Below are 13569 nucleotides of genomic sequence, written 5' to 3' on the forward strand. Positions count from 1 at the left end.
CGACTGGTGCCCTTGGCTGCCCGAACACTTCGATGTAAACCCTCCTGCTTCCCCCAGGCATTCTCACTTGCCCTCCCCCCAGGCTGCCTGGGATGTGTTCTGCTTGCCCCAATGACATTTTCACTTAGCTGTTAATCCTGGCCACAAGCATCTGCCCAAGCATAAAGCCACCCAAGACTGCCCCCTCAACCCTGTTCTTCCTCATGGGACAGTTGATGCGAAAGAAGCAGTCTGGAGATAAGAGGCAGTACAGAACAGCAGCTGAATGTCAACAACACAGTAAGTGTGTGCCTGCCCATGAGTATGTCGGCCCTGCTGATAGTAGGTGTATGAGTATTTGTATGTTGGTGCGCAGAGCTAACCCTGACACAATGGTGGCAATTTTGCCAACTTCTGGGCATCCATGTGATGATGCCACTCCCAAACTGTGGTTGTGTTTCTTTTCAACATATAGGTATCCATGGGATGCTGCCCACTGTCGGAAACATGCTTCCTCTTGGCATATAGTGGTAATTTCTAGATTGTCAGTGGCATCCATTCAACTATGCATCTCACCCAGGCATAACTGCAGCAGTCCTGGGTATTATGGTGGTAATGCTGGGCATATTGTATTTACCTATTGCACCATGCTGCTCAATAATGGCCTAATTGTTATGCTTGAGGCAATTTATGTTACATTATGGGTGCCCTCTTTACAATGGTGGAAATTATACATTTTGTGGGCATCTGCTGACATGCTGGCCTTTTCTTCAGGGCCGTAATGCAGGATACATTGTGGCCATGCATGGCACGGTGTTGCTCACATTAGCATAATTTTGGCCCTGGCTTATTCACTGTACTTCTGTCACACTGGGTATAGCCATGGTATGATAATGCCAAGGGAAGAAAATAAACATGACTGGATACGTTTAATTTAAAAGAGGCTCAAAAGAGAGGATCTAGTGAGGGTTAACATAAGTATGCAATCTGTAAATCAGTATAGACGACTAGCCAACTCTCCTTCTATAACCTAGAATCAGAGCTTAATTTGAGCAGGGGGTTGCTGGTGGGGGCCACCGGCACTGATTTTTGGGAACCAGCACTTTCCCCATTGGTTATTTCCCAGAAGCAACAGAGCGAAAAACACACAAAAAAGATAGAGAAAAAGGGAAAACCCTCACAAAGGGAGAAAACAGGAACCTGCAAAATTGAGATAAAGGGGCAGGGTGTGTCTGGTAGTCAATTAGCGAGGCATGAGGTGGATTCCAGGTTACTCAGCCTTGGGATTTGGGTGCTGACACTTAATAATGCTGGCCACAGACTTCTGAGCAGAGCTTAGGAAACTGGCACTCATTTTGTTTTAACTTAAGCACTGCCTAAAGCAGATATTTTCCAAGTACCAGTCTGAGCTCTGGAAACAAGGTTGGGCAAGACAAAACCAACCCCTTTTCTAAATGCTTATTTAGTAGGGAGGGTTTTTCCCTGAACACTTTTTACACTATAGAGGAAGGTACAATATGATGTTGTGTACTATAAATATTTTACATTTATAAAAGAAAAATAAACTATATATATATACATACCTAATATATTTAAGGTATGTAATTGTTTTTTAAAAAATGAACTTTCTCAAATGTTTCAAATTGAAACAAATGCTAATTGACAATAACACACAAAGTCATGTCAATTTGAAGCTTTTTTTCGTTCGCCAAATCTTTACAAATCTACTTCATCACATGCAATATCACCAATACACTCTTCTATTACTACCTCTCACATCTGGACTTCTTTACACTGGCCTCTGAACTTATGAATTAAGCTTCTTACAACACAAGTCCTCAAAAAGGAAAAACATTTCAAAGGTCCTCTGAGGGTTTACCAGCACTTGGGCTAATAAAAACCTTGAATGTTGCTGGAAATAATATGCGCAACACAAGAATGGAAGGGACCGTAATATTGGGGTAGGCTGTTGGGTGCCTCCTGACAACTGACACAAGTCCACCCTCTTGAGTAATTAAGTAACACAATAGGCGTGTACACAATGGGGAAATGACATGTTAAATGGCATATTATGCGGGGGTATTGCTGGTTGTACTCTGATAAGTACACGGATGAGCACTCGAGCAAGGCTTTCCCCCCCACCGAACTGCACACCCTCCTGATGCCCCTGAAAGTGCGTGTTTTCCGGCACTCCATAGAGCTGTTAAGTGTTAGACCTGCAAGGCGAAGGTTACTAGCCTTCAGAGGAGCATACCTTCTGCCAACATAATATATGGAAGCCCACAGAGGAGAGCTGTTTTTCGTGCAACTTTAGGTTGCCCCACATACACATTTGATGGTTCCAAGTAACTGCGATAGTCTGGGTCGAATGTCGAAAATCTGATTATTGGCTTGTACTGAGTTACATCCCTAAAGGGCATTCAAGGAGAATTACGTGTTGCCCGGAATATATGGGAATAGACAGTCACAATATTTCGGGCATACATTGAGCAGATTAATGCTGAACTACAATTTTATATTTGATTTTCATTTGTATCTTATATTCTCAGTCACAAATGTTTTCACTTGTCACATTGCACGAACACTTTGTCACTATTGCACCACATTATAATATATTTATATTTTCCAAATGTGTTATTGCCCTAAACCAAGGAAGCAGCACACTTTAATCTCTTTTGATGTACTTCTTTAGTACAGTATATTCCTTTTCTGATGTTCCCCTCCCCCAAGAAGAACCGCAGTAGTCCTTAAAAACTTTTATTCTTCATGAAACTGTCATGCCCCAACAGGACCATATGTTACTTGTACTAAACAATACCCAAGGCCAGCATCTTAAGAGCATCTGTTTTATGGAAGCCCCAGTTCTCTCCAGTTTCCATTTCATTAATACTACAGCTAGGGATTAAATGCATCCAATTCTGTTGCTTGTTTACACTCCCCTACATCTTGTTTTCTTTACCGTCATATTCCAAATGGGACACGTTTTCTGCAAAGTTCTTGATGTAGCAGATAAAGATAAGCCAGCTTTGTGAGTTTTTAATTAAAGGTCTTTTTCAAGATGCCAGGAGCATCAGCTGCTCATAAAAAATGCCTAGTGTTGTGGCATAAACATTTAGAAGGCCTGGTAGTGATAACATGTTAATTAGAAGGTGTGGAAGAGAAGAAAAAGTATCCCATATATTTTGATTGGGGTGGGGGTGCAGGGGCTGCTATTGTAAACATGTCTTTGTGTTCATGCTAGCAGCCCAGTGGTAGTCCTATTTCTATTGCTTGTCCTTTAACAATTTTTAAAAAACATCTGGTCACCCTAGTGACAAATTATTCCTATTTGTTTGATTGTGTAATCAAACACCTTTTATTGCTGGGCCAGATGATTGAATGATTCAAGTGCCTATGAGTAAGCACTTAAATGTATAGGACTATCTCACATGAAAAAAAAAAAATGGTTTCTTCCTTCCGTTTTAGATCCTCAGATTGCATGCTATATCAAAGAGTCTCCTCGCTCTATATTCCTAAAACAATGCGTGGAAAATGAACCTTGACAAACATTTGATTATTCCCTCCCCTCTCTTCCCTTCCAATGACCGTTCTTCAACCCCCTTCTGCCTCACCCACTTCCTACCCCCTCAATCTTCGGCATATTGCCTCTCTCTGGGTGTGGCCGCATGAATCTTCAACACTTCCTGCTACTTTCATCAACACAGAATAATTGTGTTCGGTAATTTTTCATTCCAATTCCAATTATCAAGAAGAGATTTTGCAAATTAGAAACGTCCTTACTAAACTACAGGTGATTACAGCAGTTAGTAAACATTATGACACTCAACTGCAAATTACAGCATTTTTCTAGCAAAGGCCAAAAGAGCTTGACAGCTTTAAAGATCAACTCTGTTTTCCAGCAGCAGGTATACATGAACAGCTACTTACCCAACATTACGGCATCAACTGCTCCACCCGCACAGAATTCAATGAGGATCTGTTTTGAGAACAGAAATCAACAGTTATTTAGACAAGTTTCAAGTGCAGCGAACAATAGAGGGAATAGACTGGTTATGTTAATCTTCATCAAAAAGCTATACTCGAGTATCTTAACATGCTCACATAACAAGAAGCACCACAAAACTCCAAAAAAGACACACTAACTTATTATGTCAGTCTTTCCTTAGAAGGATGAGGAACAGGAAGGAAGGATGGTAAGAATGCTACATAGGACAGACAGAATTCAGAAACTGTAATGCGTAGAAAGGTGCATTTAACTCCCCAGAGTCAGGTTATCCGTGCATAATACAGTAACATTAGGGGGAGGTCAATAATGTCGGCAGAGCCCAAACTCTTCTACCAGAATCTAGCTCCTCTACTTTATTAGCTGAAACAACAGCTAACAGAAAAACAGTCTTCCAAGCCAAAAACCTCAGAGGAGAGGCGATACATAAGAGTCAAATTCAGGCCCTTCTGAAGAACTCCATAATGGAAACCACAGATATTTATTCTGCGGTCCTTTAAGAAACCAGTTTACAAAAGAAAATCTAAATAAAGTACTTAGGTCAGGCGAAATGTACAGCTGGAAATAGCAGTTAACTATTCTTTTACAGGTTCTAGGTTTAAGCTTCTCGGCGCTAGAGAGACAGCAATCTGAATGATATGAAGTGCATCCAAGTGTCCAAACAATTATTTACAAAGGGTCCAAATAGGTATTATTACAACAGGAGGCAGATGTAGCTCATATGGTAGAGTGGACTGCCCTAGTTAACAACCCCATCACAGAAGAGAATCTCTTAAGCTTCCCCACGGATCACCTACATAAGAGGGCTAACCTCTCAAGTTCTAAGCACTTGGAGCCATCATGGATACCATTGGGTGAAGTAACTAACAGCGTTGCTAAGACAACAGATTGTCAGAGAAAGAGACCATGAGGCTTGCAGCTCAAGTGCAGGAGTTTGTGGGTATCAGTGGAGCCTTGCCCGTGCTGGGGCAATCTAAATCACATGAGCATTGGATGGTTGCATTCTATGGGCATTTACAAAGTACTTTCTTTTCGCTTAAGTGTCACTTCTCCTGGTGAAAGTTTAAATATTTACTAATTCTGTTACACATGCTTGGAAAAGATTTGGTTGAGGTGTGGCTTACAAGTGGGATGGTATGGTACTGTGAGAGTGCTTCAGTCATGATGCAGCAGGCATGTCACACTACGTTACTGTGAAAGGTAAGGAGAGATGGAATGTGAGAGCTAGATCAGCTAGATCAGCAGTTCTTGCAGGGTGAGGCTTACACAGCCAAGTCTTTACTGGTGTTCTCAATTCTAAATTACTGATTGTTATTATTTTCAGAGAAATGGTTCTGCAGAGTTTTGAAGCACATACAGAAGAGTGAGGGTGATCAAGAACAGATCAATTCATGAGCGAAGGTTCATTCTTTGACAGAGTTTAATTTGAATACAGGTCCAACACTATGGGTGATGCAGGAACCTTTAAATAAGATTCTTCTAGCAAACATTAGGCAGTCAAAGGCTTTGCTGGTATGATTAATAATATCAAGTGAATTTAAGTTGAGAACTTTTCTAGATGCAGCAATGTGATAGCACTGCAGTTTGCAGATTATGTGTTTCAAAGTCTAAACTCAAGCCTTTTTGAGCCTAATCTGAACGGCTCCGAATTAGAGAGGTCACAGGAAAAGCATTATGGCTCTTGAATGTTTACTCCAGGCTCAACACGTTTCACAAAGGGTGCTTCAATAATGAGGAACATTTCTGGCATTTCCTACTGTTGAGTGTTGCAAATCAGCCTATGTATGTTACATACCAGAGCTGTTTAAGTAAAAGCCCCAGGGGCGTGACGGACAACATGTGTGCACACTTTCTGCTACTCCGGGGCACTTTGGTATTACACAAGGGGCAGCAGACACTTGTTTAGCCCCTTCTGCAATGTAGATCACATTTGTGCTACATTCATGCTGAGGTGAACTCAAGGGAGTGTTTCCTTACCCAACAGTTTGTCTCTGCACCCGTGCCATATTAAAAGACAGGGGCCCAAAGGAGCTGTCAGGTCGCACAGTCACTGTGCCCCCTAAAAAGCCCCTTCAATGACAAAAGCAAAAAGAATAAATGGTGGATGGAATGCTGAACAATGCAAACATTCACCCCCAGTCACAAAGATCTGGGTTTAATCCATCGTTTTTCTTTGCCCACCATGCCAACCAGGTTTGGACCCAGCCATATGCAAATTAGTCTTCACCCTGTTCCCCATGGGAATAGTCCAGCTTTAACTGCCACACCAGGTCCTCCCTGGACTGGAAACAAGCATCCTGGGACCATTCTGAAGATTTGCTGGACTTAAGAGGAAGGCCTGGGACTGGGATGGCACCTGCATCATCAATAGCAACTGGAAGGTTAAGCACACTGTATACAACAGATTCCAGTTGACAGCCTAGAGCATGGAGATCTCACTGCAATGTTGAATGAATTGTGGTTCAGGATGATGAAATACTGGGAATGAAAGTCCATCATTTTTAAAAAGTGGACAACTTGAATGCGGAATGACCACAATACAGTGGGGACTGTAGAGTCTGTTGAGGGACTAATCAAGACAGAGAAAAGGGATGTAGTGAGAACAGAGACACCTTGGTCCTGAAAACTGAATAACAGTTTCACTTAATTGCACTGTAAGGTGCGTAGATGTGGTGCAGGGGTAGGAGTTATCCCCCAAGGGAATATGTGAATATTACATTCTGAATAATTGTGCCAGGATTAGTAACATCTTACAACTGAGGCCATGTAAGATGGGGTGGCTGTAGTGGTTATGTGCACGGAATTATTTGGCGTGGACATCAGTGAACACCCTGGTTTATACTAAGTGCTTCCAAGTCAGGAGAATATTTCATTTCTACATCTACATTGGTTAGGGCAGCTAAAACAGTGATCCCTGGGGACGATCGTTGCATTGTTGATGTTGGCAAAGCCCTTAGATCTGCAGCCCGTGTGGATTACCACATTAAGCAGCTCAAACTTGATAATGGTCTCGTTTATGGTTACATTGTGGGGAATGTGTTTTTATGCAGAGATTTGCTCTTATAACGCTTGCCAGTTAAGTGGTAAAATATGAGCAAATTTGTTTTAGTGTTTACCTGGGGTAGAGAATCAAAAGTCAGATGTAGTTTGATACACTGTACAACACTGACTGAGCTTATAGACTTTATGGCAGCAACCACACTATATGATATGTTCTACTCTATTGTGTTAATGGTCATCCGACGACCAAAGGTTCACCTATCATGGGGCCCACTCATATAGTTTGTTAAATGAATACAAGATGAGTACAGAGATCAAAATAGGTACTTGAAATGTCAGAGGCCTAAATGACTATGTTAACGATGAAGAACATACACTTTTCTCAGATGGCAAGCTATACAAATTGCCATCCTCCAAGAAACTTATTTGACCAAAGAGATGGAGGGGAGGGTCTGGAAGAAATGGCACAGCCAGTTATATTCATCCATAAACTCTTCATATGAGGGGTATCAATTAAGGGACCAGGTGCTCCCTTCCTGCACTGGTTCACTAGTGCAGATGTAGAAGGTAGATATCTTGTGGTTTACAGGCTGCTGGATGGTGCTGAGATATGCTTCGTTAATGTCTATGTAGCCAGTGTGGATGATGAGACCTGTTTTTGGACTCTAACACAGAAAAATAATACAAGTATCATATGAGCAGGGTGTTGAGGGGAGCTCAGCGAGTCAGTGAGATTGTGGAAGACTCTTCTGCTATCTACTCTACAGAACATGTCTGTGCCATGCAACATTCCACATTCAAATAGTTGGACAACCTCCTGGTCTTGCTTGTTTGGGCGGGAAAAAAAGAAGGGCATGACTAGAAACACTGAAGAAACACAGACAAGAGGGTGGCCTAGGATTATCAGACTTAGAATTGTACTACATGGTGGCACAGTTGCAGCATGCTGCAAAATGGAATGAAGAAACTGATTACTGGAAGAAAAGATTACTCTGTGGAACACTAGGGTGGAGGTTGCTACAGATACTCCTTATGAAGGGAGTAGGTGCTTCAGGACAAGCACCACATGTAGTGTGTCAAACAGCGACAGTATGGGAAACATTGGTTAAAAGAACTGTTGGTTGTGCTCCTTTTGCCAGAGACCTGAAAATTTGATAGCTGTGGCTATTTTGTGATATTTCTAGAAACATGTGGATGGCAACTTGGAACTTCTTCCTTTGGTATTTGTACCCTAGTGAGGAGTTAAAGAAATTTCAGGAGGCTCTGGACAGTTTCTGCAACAGGCAAAGTTGGCTGGAACTGCAAGGAGGTTGCGGATGGGGTTCCTGAGGATCCCAGACACATCTCCCACCTTGACAGGGTTATTGGAAATAGTCCAATATCGGTGCATAGTCTTGCAAAGTCCTAAAACAAAATAGATGGGATAAACCACTGACTGCCAGACAACACTGGGACACAGACCTGAACACCCCACTGACAGATAGTGAATGCAAGGTATTGTCTGCACAAGTGCAGGAGGTATGTTTTATTTCATGTTTTAAATTAAAACACATTTTAATTACCTACATCTAACCTGCCTCAGACCAGTAAAACTGAACAGGATATAACCGCCTATGCCCTGGCTAACCCTAGGTGAAGCGCAGCGGAAGCTACATTCCTACATGTTACATAGCTGTGGACATATAGCTACAACACTACTGGGGTTAGATAATAACCATGATGAAAAACGTCACAGGGGTAAACCTAGACAGCATTGTGTGGCAAGGTCTCTTGGATTATCCGTGTACCAAAAACAAGAACATCCAACATATGTCTGCTCTCCTAGTTTTAGATTTGGCTAGATGACGTATAGTGCTTGGATGGCAATACCAGAAAGCCCTTGAAATATCCCACTGGGAAAGAGATTGGGCTTTAGCTGAAGAGCTCAGAAGCTAAGAATGCAGGAAGGACTATAACGTTCTACATGATTTGTATATATGGGCTGGCCAGATATAAGAATTTAAGGGAGAAGTGGAAACCTCTAGTGTACAGAGCCCAGAGGTATAACCTGGGAACCTTGGCACAAAGTTTCAGAAATGGTAATGCAATTACCAGGGAGAGTTGCAGGGGCTTTTGCGATTATGATGTTTATACTACCTCATCTGAGACGCTGAAGAATATACAAGTGGGCTTTGAGGCCTGAAGTGACAGACAGCATGCCATAAAGATGTAGAGTGCATATCTTACTGAGATGTGTGGAACAAAAAAATGTGTTCAACTATAAATAATCAGTCCACAATGTTGATGTAAATAAATACTTGAAAAAACTAGATGTAAAACCAAAAATACAAGTTACTACATTTAAACATGGAATCCATGTTAGCACACTGCAGCAATCTTCAGTCTTCCTGAGCATACTGATAAGTGCCCACTGGCTAAAAGCGCCTCTCCGGCTTTCCATGTTCCAAAAAATGAATGTCTCAAACCTAAACCTCTTCCTGAATTCAAGGAATGAAGCAGTGCAATGGATAAACTATTAAACACTCTACATTCTATCCAGGTTATTAAATGAAAGACTACAAGACATTGCATGGAATGGAGCATGCACATATGATGTATATTTCTGGCTTCATTTGGATGGAATGCTTAAAAATGTTGCCAGAATACCGAATCTTGAGTGTTGCTGGTAGATTCAGGGGCATAAATATTATTAGTGCAGTGGTTGCAGAGTGAGTGACGGGGCCCAGTTACGTGAAGGACCCAAAGCACCCCAATTAATTTTTTTTACTATCAAACAAGCGGTTTGGGGGGTCCGTTTTATCGGCTTAGAACTGTGGGCACTGTTACACTTCTGGATAGACTGATGCATTTCAGTTGCAATGCTACTTAAATATTTTGGGAACTAATGAGAGTTCTGTTACCCTTTACATAAAATTAAGCATATTTATCCATGCCTTTATAAGTGAAACAGATCTTCACTGCTTTCCCACTCGTACTGATCATCAGAGGGAATGAAGGGTGGAAACAATTTCATACATACATAATCTGACAGGCCTTCCTGAAAAATGTCAGAGTGGCTGGCACTAACTCCTTCAGCTCCTGCTTCACATTTACAATTTTGATTTCATTCAAGCAAGCTCATGGGCCTTAGTTGTTCCATTCCCAAAGGGGGCAAACTGTTTTGAGAAAACATACAGGCTTATCACTTTTTAAAACTGTGCTCAGTAATGAAATCTGCTGAGGTTGCCAGTGCAAATGATAGCTTGCCTGGCCAACTGGGGGCAAGAGTCTGGGAGCCATATTGACAGATGTGAAAGTCTGTTTGTTTAACTATACTGGAAGATGGGACATAACATAGGATAAGTAAATGTAACTGCAAAACAAGCAGGAGCAACTGTGCACATCAATTAATGTCTTAGGTTTTTGGGCAGTTTAAAGAATATACCTGTTCGAAACAAAAGTTCTAAAATCCTCTTGTAATAAGATGTTATGGTAGAGGGAGAAATGCAAAAATATAACAAATAAAATGCATCCCACAAAACGTAAAACTTAGTTTGTCGCTGTATAAGTATAACTTGGCATAACATACGATCAATACATAAAAGACAGCACTTACCCAAAGATTGTTTTCATAATAAAAAGCATCTAGAAGTTTTACGATATTTGGGTGATCACAGGAGGCAAGAATGTCTATCTCCACCATATAATCTTCAAGTTCATCCTCAGACTTGGTATCAATCACCTTTGCTGCTGCCATGATGCCAGTCTCTTTATTCTGAGCCTAGACAAACCAATGAACAGAACAAAGTTTAAATCAACATCTATAGATATGAGGCGCCCTACATGTTATCCTGACAAGTGATGTTCTACAAATCATCAATCACATATTAAAAAGCAACATTCACTTGAAGACCGCTTTAGGAATAAACACTTTGTTTGTAAATGCAGCAAAGACAATTCAAGAATCTCCACATAAATCACCTGTCTTGAAAGACATTAAGGGAGTGTGGAATGGGCTGGGTATTGGAATCTTGCCACATAAGTTGTAATGACCAGGCAGGCCATTTTAGCACCCCTGCTGCATTATTTTCATCCAATACTTCAGTGGTCAGATGGTGGAAGGAGTCCAAGTAAAATACTCTGCCTTTGCCTTAAGAAATAAAGTTGCTTGTGACACTGGCAGGTCTCTGGTGAACTTACTTTCTCCGCCCTACCCCCCAACAATGCTGTTTTAAGGTTTGTCTATTTATGAGTGGTTTCATCCCGACTTCACTGGTAGTACCGATTTGTGATTTCACTATCAAGGCATGGAACTACAATTACATTAGGGTCTACATTCATGTAAATGAAATTACATTTCTCTCCCTCGTTCTAGTCCTGAATTCCACTTTTTAATATCAAAAAGACGTTCCTGTTGCCAAGCATGGACATAAGACTACAAGTAGAAAGAAAATTGTGGGGTGGACACAAAATTGGTGTAATGTTCTAACTGTGAAACAAATATCTTGTAAAGAAGAGTCTGACCCAATATGGCAACACTTCCCAAATGAAGCAAATGAAAAGAGGGTTTGCGTAAACAGACAAACAGCTGACTATCCTACCTCAGTTATGATAGGTCCCTGGTAAACCGTCTCACATTTGGTGGAATGAGCACCAAATCTTTTTGGGGAAGCTGCTCCCTAGGTGTCTTTAAATACAGTGAAAGACAACTGGATATCTTGTAGGAAGAACTTAAGTGCCAAGTATATACCATTTATCTTTAGATGGTTTAACCTCCTTGAGCTCCACTGTCCGGACAAACTGAAAAAAATGAAAAACTGATTTCGCAATATCCAAAGCGCTCTGTCCTCTGGCGAGGGTTAAATGTCTAATTTATAGAGGCAATTCTCCTGCCACCTGTGCGAATTCAATTCATGCATTTTTCCAAACAATTAGATTAACAGATTAATGATATCATGACCAGGGGCTCCTTACTGCATGCATCATGGATAAATTCCCATAGCTTGAGATCTTTATGAAGAGAGTCACAACTCAGTCACAAGGCTCACAACCACAACATGTCAATATATGACTCTAAGTGGCTGTGTGATTAAAATAATATTAGGTCATCTGTAGAAGAAACAGTCAGATTTGTCAAAGTTCTGTTTCTTTTGCAATGACTGGACATAAATCCACATGGATCACTGCAGGTCACTCCACCTGGAATTCCTAAATCTCTGAATTGGTAATAAGCCTGTCAGATTTACAAGTATCCAGTCTCTGATCAGCTAACATATTTTTCTGTTAATGATATCCACCATGAGTTGCGCTCACACAGCTTAGTTGCAGTTTTCCTTGATTCTGCTGTACATGTTAACAGATTTGTTATTTAAGGGTGACAATACTTCAATCTAAAAATTTCCAGCTTCACTTTCATAGTGTTGATTGGACTTTGATACTGGCAAGGCTCACCAAAATGTGATCCGTTACATGAGAAGGTAGACCTCAGTCATCTCTCCTTTTGCCTTTGCCTAACATAATTTTCCTTTTGTTTCCCTTTCTGACCATTTCATAAACCATTATACTTCTAATTGTCTATCTGCCTTCATGCTGGTATTTGCCTTGTCAAAGTACTCTCCTCAATAACGAACTTAAGACGCAGAAGAACTCTTATTTGCATAGTATCATAACAACAGCACCTCTTCCCCAGAGAAAGAAGCTGGTATCGAAGACAATCATCAATTAAAACTTGGCTCCAGTAGCCGATTTTCTGTAGGCAGCACCCTCCACATACATCCATGCACCATCTGTCTTGGAAGAGGTGGAATTAAAATTCTTCTTTTACCCTCTTAATGGCTCCAGACACCATAGCATTATTGAACAATACAATAGCCTGTTCATAACTAGACACCATGTACCCAACATTAACTTTAAAAAGTACAAGACATAACCATACACAATGTCAAAAGAAAAATCCCAAGACCCACGAACAATGCCAAGACTATTTAAGTGCTACTGCAGCATAAAAAAGGTATTAAGTGTTACACAAACGTACATGACATAAACACCATTATGGTGTTGTGGGTGGGGAAACTTGAAAACGTAACAAGAACTGCAAGATTTCTTGGTTATCTGTGGTAAAGAATAAAAAACTAAACATGTGTCTAACTGTCCTGCTGGAATAGTAATGGGCTTGGTACTTGCCCTTTTACACACACAATCACTTCAACTGTTCTCTAAAAGGTAGCAGAGTTTATTAAATCAAGTTAAAAAGGATTGCACAGAATAGGAAAAAAGCTGTCTGGCATTGTAGGCTTTGAATGCTTGGCAGAGTGAACTGAGCCAGATCGGTGTGGGTGGAAGAGTGCGAATAATGCAGAGGGATTCATCTATCAAAACCTGCCATGTATTGTAATAGAAAACAAGCATTTGCAATGTAATGAGTCTCACATGTGCTTAAGTTAGAGATATTGTGTTGTAAATTCATAACTGAACTTTCTTTTCCACATAAATTGGTTAAACCTGCCTTATAATTTAGCCTTTTCCTGCCACATACTTCATTCAGTGGCCCAGCATACAACTAAAGCACTTCCGCTTACCTTCTTCCTCTATCTGCATTTACAAATTAA

General features: G+C 40.9%; 1 protein-coding gene across 2 annotated transcripts in view; it reads right to left on the reverse strand.

Annotated features, from left to right (window-relative positions):
• The window catches only part of LOC138300280 (STE20-like serine/threonine-protein kinase), a 310793-nt gene that overhangs the window by 229376 nt on the left and 67848 nt on the right, over positions 1-13569 (reverse strand). For both annotated transcript variants that reach the window (XM_069239454.1, XM_069239453.1), the window contains exons 2-3: positions 10578-10742; positions 3907-3955 (exon numbers count right to left, since the gene is read on the reverse strand). In XM_069239454.1, coding sequence (XP_069095555.1) covers positions 3907-3955; positions 10578-10742 — 214 coding nt within the window. The remainder of the gene's footprint in view (positions 1-3906; positions 3956-10577; positions 10743-13569) is intronic.

This window comes from Pleurodeles waltl, chromosome 6 (assembly GCF_031143425.1).
Source record: "Pleurodeles waltl isolate 20211129_DDA chromosome 6, aPleWal1.hap1.20221129, whole genome shotgun sequence".
NCBI classification, from domain to species: domain Eukaryota; kingdom Metazoa; phylum Chordata; class Amphibia; order Caudata; family Salamandridae; genus Pleurodeles; species Pleurodeles waltl.